This window comes from Nematolebias whitei, chromosome 23, assembly GCF_014905685.2.
Source record: "Nematolebias whitei isolate Nwh7 chromosome 23, NemWhi1, whole genome shotgun sequence".
Taxonomy (NCBI): domain Eukaryota; kingdom Metazoa; phylum Chordata; class Actinopteri; order Cyprinodontiformes; family Rivulidae; genus Nematolebias; species Nematolebias whitei.
Window position 1 is genome coordinate 22,309,304 of NC_056520.1, and position 13,487 is coordinate 22,322,790.

General features: G+C 49.6%; 1 protein-coding gene across 1 annotated transcript in view; it reads right to left on the reverse strand.

Moving 5' to 3' along the window:
- Positions 1-1,384: 1,384 nt before the first annotated feature.
- LOC119429099 (protein unc-80 homolog) overlaps positions 1,385-13,487 on the reverse strand; it is a gene marked incomplete in the record, with an annotated part of 116,990 nt that continues 104,887 nt past the window's right edge. The window contains 2 exon segments of the mRNA XM_037696817.1: positions 1,385-1,869; positions 7,126-7,304. Of these exon segments, the coding sequence (XP_037552745.1) occupies positions 1,462-1,869; positions 7,126-7,304 (587 nt within the window).

The window sequence follows — 13,487 nt, forward strand, 5'->3', positions numbered from 1 at the left end:
ATGCTAGAATTGAATACCGAACTTTCTCCTCTTGTTCTGCTCCAAACCAACTTCAACAGAACGTTTTTTTTAGTAGCTAAACACAAAGCTCTAAAACAGTGTAAACAATATCAGTTTATTTAAATATTGCAGAAAGACTTTGATATAATGTAGATTTATTATAACTTTGACAAAAGACATAATTTAACACAATTCAAGGAAAACAACAGTTTTGCGCATGTATACTGCCTCCTAGTGGCAAAAACGCACAACAGAGAACCTCTGACATTTTGGTGGTAAATTAAATAAAACAGTCACTTCTTTATTTAAGATTATAAATTTAAATATTGTATATGTACCTCATCTGTATATTCTTTGACATAAATGTTTTTTGTTTTTTTTGTGTGATAAACAGTCAAAAGACAAAGAGAAAAAGCAGCTAATGACAACTCACAGTGGGTTGGTGGGACTTTTGGCACGAAACAGATTTTCTGCTGTCCAAAATGGTTTTCCCCATAATAAATTATAATTTCTGTGGATATGGATGCGTTTCCTTGTTAAGGCTTGAAATGAGCAGCGAGGTTTCTTCATTTCATCACAGTTAGGTTACAAGAAGTCTCTTTTTTAATTAGACATCACAGACTCTGACGAAAGCAGCACTGCAACAGGATGAGTTCCTTAACAAAAGCTAAACTTTTACCTTTTTTAATAATCTATTTAGCTGCAGAAATGGCTGAGACACAAGCTACAGTTTTTGGTCACAAACAAAATTTAATGTGAAAACACTTAGCAGCACAAAAAATACTTAACTCAGACGTCTGAAAGTTGAAGCAGCAGCATCAAATATTTGGAAATGAGTTTCTCCTCATTTCCACTAACCTGTCCTCCAGGAACTCATTCAAAACTTTATAACATTTAAAAACAAATGGATAAATATGTTTAAAAGGGGCACTCATGATTTAATATTGCTTTTGTATTAAAACAAGTAGCTTCAGCTGCTTTATCATGGCTTAAAACACAATTAGCTCCAATCCAACCAACACACAGACGGAAATATCTGAACATTTCTCTCGTTTAAAACATTTAACTTCGTATAATAAGATTTAAATAACCTTTAGCTTCGGAATGGCTCTGATAAAGATTTCCACCATTATACTTTTTCAATATATACATATTTTTTATTTAAACTTCTTCGAGGCGATAATAGTTAAAAAAAAATCTATTATTTACTGCGAATAACTGAAAAAATAAATCTTTGATTTTCAGCCTGAAATGGTTTAAAGTTGAGGAAATGATTGTTTTACATTCAAAATAAACTTGAGTTTAGATTTTCGTGATGCTTTCGTTAAAAGAAAGAGGAGTTTGGTGAGGCTGTAACAGAAAGATGTCGGTGGATTTCTCCACTTCTGTCAAACGTCGTGATTGTCACTCGTTTAAATCTAAAATTCTCCTCAACTTTTCGCTGTTCTTGCGTCATGCCTCTCAGACGTGGGACTCGTCCAAGTCCAGGTCAACAGGGGACAGTGGGAGAGGGGACAGACGTGGCGACGGGGTGGACAGCAGCGGGGCAAGGAGCGGGTTCTCCGTGCCTCCGTCCTCGCTGAGCCGCAGACGGGTGTCGCTGGGCGGCAGCAGCGCGGTCGTGTCCTCGTCGCCGGGACTCTCCCTGATGCTGGAGTGCGGTGGCGGAGGGGGCCCTGAGGTGGGCGCTGTGCTCAACACTGGGAGAGGAGGAGGAACTGGGGAGGAAGTGCGGGACAGAGGAAGAGGGGAGCAGGTTCGGGACGGGGGTGACGGGGTGGACGGGCGGGAAGTGGAGGGGGGTGGAGAAAGACTGCTGCGGAGCCCCCACTGCTCCCTCTTCTCCTTGCTGCTTTTGTTTGAAGGAACCTGAAGGAGAACACACCTTGTTTCTACAGTTTCAAAGTAGGGATGCACGATATTATTGGCATGGTATCGGCCGATATTAGCGTTAAAGTTCAATACCGGACATTCCATTAAAATAACTCACCGATATAAAATACGCTGTTTTTGTATGACAACCCAGTGACAAGGATGCCTGCAGCGGCAGCACAACTTTGGACGTCATGTTAGCCCCGTTAGCATGATTAGTTTTATGGCACAATGGATAGTCAAAAACTTTGAACTTAAAATGGTTGTCTTTCATGCAAAGGAGTGCAGAGGATTCCACACTGCAGTTAGGAACCTGGAACAAGCCTCTACAAGTGAGACAGCATTGCATGTGACTAATGCTAATAAATAACATTTAATGCTTTTCATTTAATATAAGTCAAAGTGCTATGCATTACATATGGCTGTTACTGAATATGTCACCAGCTCTTACAGCTGTTGCACAATTTTTGTAGCAAATAAGCCTAAATACGAGGGCTATGTTCTGACAAAGGAATATATATAAAACATCAGTATCGGTTATCGGCCAAATAAGTTTTAACATATCGGCATATCGGATATCGGCCAAAAATCCAATATCGTGCATCCCTATCTCAAAGCATCCCAAACTAGAGCCTGAGGCCCTGTTCAGACCTCTCATTAAACATCCACCTCCAGCGATTCGCCCCGACTGAGAGCGTTTACATCTGCCACTGAATGTAAATCTCAAAATGTTTTTGTGATTCAGTGTCAGTTATATTACGCTAACTTTTAATTGGTGTTGAGATACGGGGTAAACGAAGGAGCGTAAAACGATCAGTGACTTCACAGAGCTCCGTGTTAGTGCAAAGACAAAGACAGAAAATGCTTACAATGACCACAGGGGATCCAAAATCAATCAGAACAAACTTTAAACTGAAGAGACATTTTTATTAAGAAGAATTCTGATAAAGAGTTCATGAGAAATTTTAGATAAAAGAGCCTGAATCATAAAAACATTAAATGCCGGAACGTTCTAGTAATAACTCTGCTGTGGGGATGGACTCAAGCCAGATTATATTCAGACAACCAAACGTATGTGGACTTCAAGCTTTCTGAATGCAACGTGATAGATAAAGACAGATTTAAAAATGAACGTGGGTTACCAGGACCCCACCCCGGAGCCAGGCCTGGGGGAGGGGCTTGTCAGCAAGCGTCTGGTTACTGGGTCTCTGCTCATGGGGCCCGGTCAGGCTCAGCCTGACAAGTAACATGGTTTTGCCTTCCTGTGGGCCCATCATCTGCAGGAGGGGTCATACAAGTTGGGTGCATGGACTCCATGGGCAGTGGTCAAAGGTGGAGGCCTTGGCGCTCTGACCCTGGCTTACCAAAACTGGATCATGGAACGTAACCTCTCTGGTGGGGAAGGAGCCTGAGCTTATGCGTGAGGTTGAGAGGTACTGACTAGATATAGTCGGACTCACCTCACTGCACGCCATGGGACATTGAACCCATCTCCTTGAGAGGGACTGGACCTCATTCCACTCTGGAGTTGCCCATGGTGAGAGGCATTGAGCTGGTGTGGGTCTACTTTTGGCCCCCTGACTTGGTGCCTGTGTGTTGGAGTTTTCCCCGGTAGATGAGAGGATAGCTTCCCTGCCCCTTCGGGTGTGGGGACGGGCTCTGATGGTTGTTTGTGCCTACGCGCTCAATAGCAGTTCAGCATATCCAACCTTCTTGGAGTCCTTGTAAGGATGGCGCCATCTGTGGGCCTTCCTTGTCTGTACTCCCTTGTGTGTCTCATCATTTATCCAATTAATTCCACCCTTGTCTTGTGCCAGCTGTTTGTAATCACATCCTGTCTTGTCTGAATATATAGTCTGTCTGTTAGTCTTGTTCATTGTCACGTCGTTGTTGGGTCTACCCTGTCTTGTCCTGATCTGATGTGTTCCAGTCCTGACCTGAGTTGTATTCCCAGTTTTGTAAGTGTGCTGCCACGTCAGCTATTTAATTTATTATCATTAAAAGTATTTATTTTTGTATCTTTTGAGTCAGAGTCCCTGCCTGCATCTATTGGGTTCATTCCTGCCTGATAAACCCTAACAGAACGACGCAACCTACACAGAACCCAGAGGGCAGGGTTCCTCTCAGAATTACTCACCTGTCTGTTACAAGTCACAGATGGGAGAACCTGTAATCCGGTGGGTGGGTTCCGAACTGAACCCATCCGAACACAAAGTCTTCACTGCCTGGCAATTGAAGTTTTGTCTACGCTTCTCCTGGTTCTGGAGGAAGAGAGAAGGTCTCTGCCCTGGGGAGAACACCAGGCACCCGAGACAAAATTTTCTCCAGCGCCGCTCGGCTACTCGGTGTGGACGTCGGGGGAGGACGCGGAACTGGAGGACGAGCTCTATCTCATTCCTGCCCCCTCTCCCCACAGTCGCCGCCGGGGCGGCAGAAGACGAAACCAGAAACAATCCACGAAACCTTCGCCCACATCCCTGACAGCGACTCCAAATCCAACTCGGTTTGGCGAGGCTGAGTTTCCGAGACCTGGTTCCGGTGTTGTTGAGAGAGCCAATCTGGACGCCTCACCTCCTAGTACTTCGGTGAGGGTGGAATCTGGCACCTCACTCCTGTACCAAGCTCCCTCAAGGATCAGTCCTGTCACCCCGCTCTCCACCCCCCATTCGTCTAAAGACCTGACAAAGGGGGGTCACACCAGACCGCCCCTCACGTCTCATGTCTCGAGAGGGTCCTGGAGGACGCCCCTCACGTCTCATGTCCCGAGGGGGTCCAGGTGGACTCCTCTCCTCCCATCTAGGGTGTGACCCCCCCTTCACACCGGACCGCCCCTCACGTCTCATGTCTTGAGAGGGTCCTGGAGAATGCCCCTAACGTCTCATGTCTCGAGGGGGTCCTGGAGGCCGCCTCTCACGTCTCATGTCCCGAGGAGGTCCAGGTGGACTACTCTCCTCACGTCTCCTGTTCTGAGGGGGTCCAGGCGGACTCCTCTCCTCACGTCTCCTGCTCCGAGGGGGTCCAGGCGGACTCCGCTCCTCACGTCTCCTGCTCCGAGGGGGTTCAGGCGGACTCCTCTCCTCACGTCTCCTGCTCCGAGGGGGTCCAGGCAGACTCCTCTCCTCACGTCTCCTGCTCCGAGAGGGTCCAGGCGGACTCCGCTCCTCACGTCTTCTGCTCCGAGGGGGTCCAGGCGGACTCCTCTCCTCACGTCTCCTGCTCCGAGGGGGTCCAAGCGGACTCCGCTCCTCACGTCTCCTGCTCCGAGGGGGTCCAGGCGGACTCCGCTTCTCATGTTTCCTGCTCCGAGGGGGTCCAGGCGGACTCCGCTCCTTTCTGTTCAGCCTTGGGGGTCCAGACAGACTCTGCTCCTACTCGCTCTGCCATGGGGGTCCAGAGGGACTCTGCTCCTGCTTGCTCAGCCATGGGGGTCCAGACGGACTCCGCTCCTGCTCTAGATCCTGCCGCCAAAGATCCAGCCGCAGAAGAGCTCTTCGCTGCCGAGTTCCTCGCCACTGACCCGCCTGCTGTGGCCCTCACTTCTGGTCCTTCCGCAGAGGTTTTCGCCCCTGTTTCATCTGAGGTCTTCGCCCCTGGTTCATCTGAGGTCTTCGTCCTTGGCTCGCCTGAGATCTTAGGTCTCGATTCGCCTGAGATCTTTGGCCTCGATTCACCTGAGATCTTCGGCTTCGACCTGCCTGAAGAATGGCTCGATGGACGATCTCCCGGCCGCCCGCCGACTCTCTTCAGTCCTATGGTCGCCCTCCCAGCTGCCCGCCCGACCTGCTTCGGTCTGATGGTCGCCCTCCCGGCCGCCCGCCCGACCTGCTTCGGTCTGATGGTCGCCCTCCCGGCCGCCCGCCCGACCTGCTTCGGTCTGATGGTCGCCCTCCTGACCCGCTTTGGTCTGATGGTCGTCCTCCTGGCCGCCCTCCTGACCCATTCCGGTTTGATGGACAGCCTTCCGGCCACCCGCCAGAACCATGACCTTGCCAGGTCGGTCACCTGACCGCTCAGACTTTTCTTTTTGTGTGTACCTATTTGTGTTTAGTTGTGTTCCCAGGTTTTGTTTTCATCAGTTTGTTTGTCCTCCTGTTTCATTGGGCCCTCCATCCTTGCAGTTCCTCCCTCCGCCCACCCAAGCCTTTTTTTTTCTTGGGGGGGGGGGGGGTTTTTTTGGGGTTCCGGGGGGGGGTCTTGGGGGGGGGGGTGTACTGTAAGGATGGCGCCATCTGTGGTCCTTCCTTGTCTGTACTCCCTTGTGTGTCTCATCATTTATCCAATTAATTTCACCCTTGTCTTGTGCCAGCTGTTTGTAATCACATCCTGTCTTGTCTGGGTATATAGTCTGTCTATTAGTCTTGTTCATTGTCGTGTCGTCGTTGGGTCTACCCTGTCTTGTCCTGATCTGATGTGTTCCAGTCCTGACCTGAGTTGTATTCCCAGTTTTGTAAGTGTGCTGCCACGTCAGCTATTTAATTTATTATCATTAAAAGTATTTATTTTTGTATCTTCTGAGTCCGAGTCCCTGCCTGCATCTATTGGGTTCATTCCTGCCTGATAAACCCTGACGGTCCTTAGTGGGCGTAATGGAAGGTGCACAAGCTGGGGACTCCGCTGGGGGACTTCAATGGGTAATGACAGTGTGGCCTGGAGAGGCGTGATTGGGAGGAATGTCCTCTCTGGTCTGAACCTGAGTGGTGCTCTGTTTCTGGACTTCTATGCTAGTCATAGTTTGTCCATCATGAACACCATGTTAGAACAAAAGTGAGTCCATAAGTGCACTTGGCACCTGGACGTCCTAGGTCGTAGATCAATGATTGACTTCATAGTCATGTCATCTGATTTGCAGCCATTTGTTTTGGATACTTGGGTGAAGAGAGGTGATGAGCGGTCAAGTGATCACCACCTGGTAGTGAGCTGGAACAGATGGTGGGGAAGATGCCCAACAGACCCACATGTGTAGTGAGGGTTTGCTCCCCTGGGTTAGGGAGGCTGTCAAGCTGAAGAAAGAGTCCTATCAGTCCTTGTTGGCCAATGGGACTACAGAGGCAGCTGAGGAGTACCGGACGGACAAGCAGTCCACAGCCTTGGCTGTAGCTGAGGCAAAAGCTGTGGAAAGCGATGTCTGGGCCTCCCTGCTCAAGCTGCTGCCCCTGCAACCTGACTTCGAAACAAGCGGAAGATAATGGATGGATGGATGGATGGATTTAAACAACAGGTCTGAACAGGGTATTACAACTAATTCCTTCTTACCTGAGTGTGCAGGTCAGCAGTGACAGTCGCACAAATGACAGGGGGAATCTCCAGAGTTGGCGACTTTGATAGAGCAGGACTGACCTTCCTGCTTTCAGTTGGCGGCTCCACAGAGATGGGCGTGGCCTGCTGGCTTCGATTCTCTGTAAAGGTGACTGACCTCTTCTGGTCTCCATGCGCTGTAGATGCACATGCATACGATTAAAACAGAACCAAGAAGCGTGCAAACACATCAGCACCACCAAAGAGGGTGGAGGCTAGGAGCAGGAGGCGGGAGGGGAAGCAAGACAGGCATGCAGAGCGTCCTATCAGGTGAGGTTGCAGATTTTAAAAAAAGAGGGGTCGGGCTGTTGCAGGGTGGAGAGGAGGGGTTAACGGCTGTGTCTCACCTTCACAGTCCAATAAAGTTTCTTTATTTTGAAACATAGGGACAGAACAGAGTGACAAGAGTCAGTCTGGTGACAAGTGATGCAGCAAACAAAGGTTTTTATCAGGGGTGGGGGGAGGAGAGCTCAGTTTAATCAGCACACAGACAGGAAAAACTGGACTTGTTAGAAAGGCTTTGGGTTGCCGTGTGCTGAATCTGAAGCTCAGGGTGAGTTTGATCAGGTTTTGAGAGTCACTTTCAATGGTTCCCAACTCTGGTCCTTGAGGAACACCATCTTGCATGTTTAAGTTGTTTCCCTGCTTTGACACATCTGATTTAAATGAATGGGTGACTAACAGGCTTTTGCCGAACACGAGGAAGTAATTAAATCACTGAGTCAGGTGCGTTGGAGAAGAAAACAACTAAAACATGTAGGATGGTGTTCCTCAAGGGCCTATGTTGGGAATCACAGATAATATCTGCTGTTCTATTTCATATAGGCTTTGCCCTTTAAGACTGTCGCTAGTGGGTTTATCCCTAGGCGCGCAGCGCAGCACTGAAAACTTTAGTCCACGCCCACCTGCTATGTGGGCCTCACCCCCGGTCCGTATAAATTACGGTGTGACCGGGTAATCGGCTCCCATTTTTTCTTCAGCCAGCTAGCTAGCACTGTCAGAAGAACGAAGAAGGAAAAGTTGTCCAGCTTTGACCGGCATAACCTTTGCTGAGGATGCCTGGGTCTCCGCCACGCCAACCTCCTGCCGTCCCAGTGAGCTCTTCCTCCCTGAGGAGAAGCAGACGAGCAGCCTTGTTCAAGGTAAGCGCCCAGGAGTGCTTTTCCGTGGCGGGCCGCTACCCACTGGATGACACCATTGCCGTTTCTAACGTTCCCCCCCCGCGGTAATCGAATGATTTCCTCGAATAAGGCGATGTTAGCAGCAGCCCCGCTGAATGTTTTTCCGTGGAGGGCCGCTACCTGCTGGATGACGCCACCGCCTTTTCTAACGTGTTTTTCCTCGCGGTAATCAAATGATTTCCTCAAAGGCGATGTTAGCAGCAGCCTCGCTGAATGTTTTTCCGTGGAAGGATGCTACTCGCTGGACGACGCCACCACCTTTTCTAACGTGTTTTTTCTCGAGATGAATCGGATGATTCCCTCGAAAAAGGCATTGTTGGCAGCAGCTCCGCTGAGTGTTTTTTTCTGTGGCGGGACGCTATGTGCGGGACGATGCCACCGCCTTCTTTGAAGCAGAGTCACGCAGTGAATTGAGTGAATTGAATGATTCCTCCGAGAAAGGCGATGCGGAGCTGCCCATTCCCTCCTGGAGAGCGTAGTGATGGAAGACGAGCGGCCGAGCGGATGCTCAGCCACCTCAGGTCTTCCCACGTCGGCGACCACATCACTCCCAGCCGTCGGCGCCCTCCTCTAGGAGCTGCCCAGCATAATCCAGGAGGATGTTAACACAAGGGACTTTCTGTCCCTCGCCTCCCTCCACCCTGATCGGATGATCTGGCGGCAAGTTTGGCTCCACCCCAACTCGTCGCCCTGACCCCATCTGGCCTCGCTGTCCAGCTGTGACGTCACACTGGAATGAGGCTGCAGCTGGGCCCGGCAAGCTGAAGACATCTGTCTCCACCTTCGCCTCCATCTCCAGAGTGGAGGGTTTTACCGATCTGTGTTTTTTCCCTCGGTCCCCCCCCTGGAGGCTGGAGGAAGCAGACCTGCTGGAGGAGACAAAGAGTTCTCTCTCTGTAAACTGCTGATGTCATCTTAAACATGTGCCACCTCTGTGGTCTGCCTATCCCGCACCACCGCCTGGATGACCATGATCCAGAGGACCACTTGGCTCCGCCTCTCGCCATCCTTGTCCGAGACGCTGCAGAAAGACCTGCTGGAGGGCCTCATCACCCCAGAGGTGCTGTTCGGGGCCAACTTCAGGACCATCTCTGAGAAATCGCAGCGGTCCAAGGAGGTCTCAGAGACTGTACACCATCTCGTGACGTCACAGTCCTCCTCTCGCCCCTCTGGCCGCTGCAAGGACCACCTTGGTCAGCAACAGCAGCTGAGGTGCTCCACAGCTGCGGCAGCGACTTCATGCCCCACTCCTCTGCCGGCCCCCTCCACCAGGTAACAGATCCTTGAGGGGAAGGTATGTGTTTTTTTGATGATGTATATTTTTTGATATAAAACAGAAACACATCTGGAAGTAAAGTTTTTTCATCTGAGATGGTCAGATCAGCTGAGCTCCCAGCTGCCTCTCTTCACACATTCCCCACACAGACTGAGCCAGTAACCTTTAAACAGCGTTTTAAATGGCACTGCACTTCAGTAAATATCACAAAACACTCGTCTGCCACATCAGCTAAATTGATGTTTTTTCAGCAGACAGAGTCTGGTAAAATCCCTTGTTTTCATCCAGAGCCCAATTTTAATTTCTGCTGTTTTTTGCCCACTCACAGCGCATCGGGAGTAAACGTGTTTTCTCCAAGACAGCTGCAGCCTCCACAGAAACTGTGTCTCACTCAGAAAGCACTCACGCCTCCTCTCAGTGCACACCGGCTCACCTCAGCTCTATGTGAGATCGCAGCCTGGGCTCAGCACAGAGGCACACATACAGCCCTTTTTCTGTCAGAGCCCCCCCCAGAGGATCTCCGGAGCGAGTGATGGCAGTAAGGATTTTTAGTCTGGTTGACGTTCATGAGAAACAAGACAACACAAATGCGTGCCCGCTCTACGAGCATTACTCAGAGTGGCAGCGAGTGTGTTCCTTGGACAGATGGACGGACCGTCTGATCAGAAGGGGTTACATGCTGCAGTTCGCAGCTCAACCCCCACCATTCAGAGGGATTATAGAGACGGTTCTATCTTCTCCAGAACAGAGCTCGTCTCTCCAGTCAGAAGTTCAGGAATTTCTGACGAAAAAACGTGATTTCCAGATTTCCCAACGGAGAGGAAAATATGTTTTTTTTTCCTCCCACTACTTCCTGGTTCTGAGAAAAAACTGGAGGGATAAGTCCATTCTCGACCTGTTCATGTTCAGCAATTCGATCATGGGGAGACAATTCCACATGCTGACAAACAGCTGCTGGAGAACTTCACCAGAACGATTGGTTTTCACCTCCATAGATCTGAAGAGTGCATATTTTCACATTTCCATCATTCTGAAACACCCCACGCACGTTCTCGAAATGTGTGGAGACGGCTCTGTAGTCGTTACACATGGCATGAATGAGAATTCTTTTTATCTGGACGATATGCTCTTATTAGCTCGGTCCAGTTAGAAAGCTGTCGCACAGACCAAAACGCTAGTGTTCCACCTGCTAATCCTAGGGTTTTTATAAACTGGGAAAAGCTTCCGTTTGTCCGTCCCAGTTGATTGTTTATCTGGAAGTGGAGCTAACTCAACTACAATGAGAGCCCGTTTATCACAGCTGAGAGCCGAAGCTCTATCAGCTCTGCTCCTCCGTGTCAAACCCTGCAGCATAGTGACAGTTCTGCCTGTCATGTGACTCCTGGGACGATGTCAGCAGCCCACATCGTGGTTCCGCTGGGCCTACTTCACATGAGACGCCTTCAGAGATGGTTCGCCTGCCTGCGCATAGATCCTGTGCACCAGAAGAGGTGGATTATCTTAGTCAGAAGTTCAGGAATTTCTGACGAAAAAAACGTGATTTCCAGAGTTCCCAACGGAGAGGAAAATACGTTTTTTTTTCCTCCCACTACTTCCTGGTTCCCTCTCCGTGAGAACCGATCTGAATCACTGGGGAAACTCTCTCATTCTGTCAGAGGGAGCTCCCATCAGCAGGCCTACGCCACACGTCTCAGTTTTCACAGACGTGTTCCTGTCAAGCAGGGAGGAATGTGTCTGTCCCAAGCAGTGGGAGCACAGTGGCTGGACCACATGTCGCTTTACATAATGTGCTAGAATGTTTCACGGTCTGAAACGTGACTCAGCATTTGCCCCCTGCTGCGGGATCAGCATGTTCTGATCCACATAGACAACAAGTGATGACAGTTTACATAAACCGTCAGGGAGACATGCGCTCAGCCAAACTGTTATGTATCACGAAACAGCTGTTGTGTTGGGCACACAAAAACCTGCTCTCAATCACAGCAGTGTACATACCCAGCGTCCTGAACAGGCAAGCGGAAATCATGTCGAGGGGCAATCCCCACCACAGAGGCTGGAGCCTCCATCCCGAGCTGATTTCTCAGATTTTGGAGCAGGTTTGGCCGAGCAGCAATGGATCTGTCCGCCACATGGGAGAACGCCCAGTGTCAATTATGGTTCTCAATGAGCCCACGAGACGACCCACCGTTAGGAGTGGACGCCTTTGCTCACAGCCCATGGTCAAAAATGCTCCTTTATGCGTTCCCTCCAGTCCTGCCGATATCACGGACCCTGGACCAGGTCCGGGAGGAAGAACCATCAGTCATCCTCGTAGCTCCCCAACGAATATGTGCTCCGTGGTTCCCGAATCTGCAGCGACTGATATTGAGTTGGCCATAGGAACTGCTGTGTGTGTGTGTGTGTGTGTGGGGGGGGGGGGGGCTCTCCACCAGGCATGAAGAGCGTTCAGGAGTTACCCAGCAATAGGTCAGCATCTTTGGGTCTGGCCGCTGAACAGATCTGTTTAGAAAAGATGGGCCTCCCACAGGATGTGGTGCGTACGTTCAGGGCGCACGAGCTGCTTCCACCACAACGCTGTACACATCTAAGTGGACAGTTTTTCAGCGCTGGTGCGCAGAGAAAGGCGTGGAGGCCATCTTATGGCCATTAGGTGGCATGCTGTCCTTTCTGTAGCAGCTGATGGAAAGAGATCTAGCGTTCAGCACAATTAAAACTTATGCTGCAGATATTTCTTCCTGTCACGAGGGCTTCAGTGGCAGAACAGTTCTTAATCACCCGTTGATGAAGCGTTTCCTGAAAGGTGTACGGAGACACAGACCGGTGTCACGTCCACTAGCTTCACAGTGAGACCTAATGATGGTCCTGCACGCTCTGATCAAAGCTCCTTCTGAGCTTTTTAGATCAGGTTTCACTTAAATTCTGTCATTAAAACAGCCCTGCTGTTAGTTCTGACGTTGGCAAAGAGAGTGAGTGTTTGTTTGCTCTCTCTGTTACTTCCTCATGTCTCAGAATTCAAGCTGGCGGCAGCTCAGATGTACTGCATTTTATCCCTGCTCTGAAAAACATCACAAGCTCATTCAGATCGAGAGTGATAACCTTGGATGGGTTTTATCCTCTTCCTCATAATTCTAAGGAGGAAGTAACATCTCACCTCCTTCTGTCCCATGCGCGCATTTTTCATATTACGTGGCACACACGGCCGCACTGCGCCGTTTTCAGCGTATGTTCGTGCATTACTGGGACAGCTATCCACCCAACGCCTCTCACATTGGTTGTGTGAGGCTATTTCTGAAGTTTACAGTTCATCTGGACTGGATCCTCCAGAGAATCTCAGCGCATTCCACCAGAGGGTTTTCATCCTCCATGGCTCTGCATGGACGGATGACAGTGGAGGATATTTGTATGGCGGCTGCCTGGTCATCGCCATGTTCAATTATTCATGATGTTTCTACTTTCTCCATGACCCATTCTGTTCTCAGTGTTCTGACAGAATGATTATTTGTTTAATGGAGCCTCTTTTTTGAGCTCACACGTGCCTGCATGCAGTCTCAGTGTGAGATATTTATTATCAGTCACAAGTTCATGACTGCTGATTTTATTGTTATTAACCGGTTCATCCTGAGGAGCTGTTGGTCTGCTCTGTTTATCGTTACACTGTTACAATTCATATCCTTCGTTGTTCCTATTCACAGCAGCAGGTCTGCTATCACAGCCTTTTTTTTCCTCACCAGAGATCTTCTCTGGTGCGTTCCTGCACAAGGAGCACGCAATTACGCAGCGCGTAATTATGCACACAGAAGGCTGAGTGATAAAATGTTTTTTTGTGCAAGCAGGTGCTTCATGTTGTGTCTGAATGGACCCAG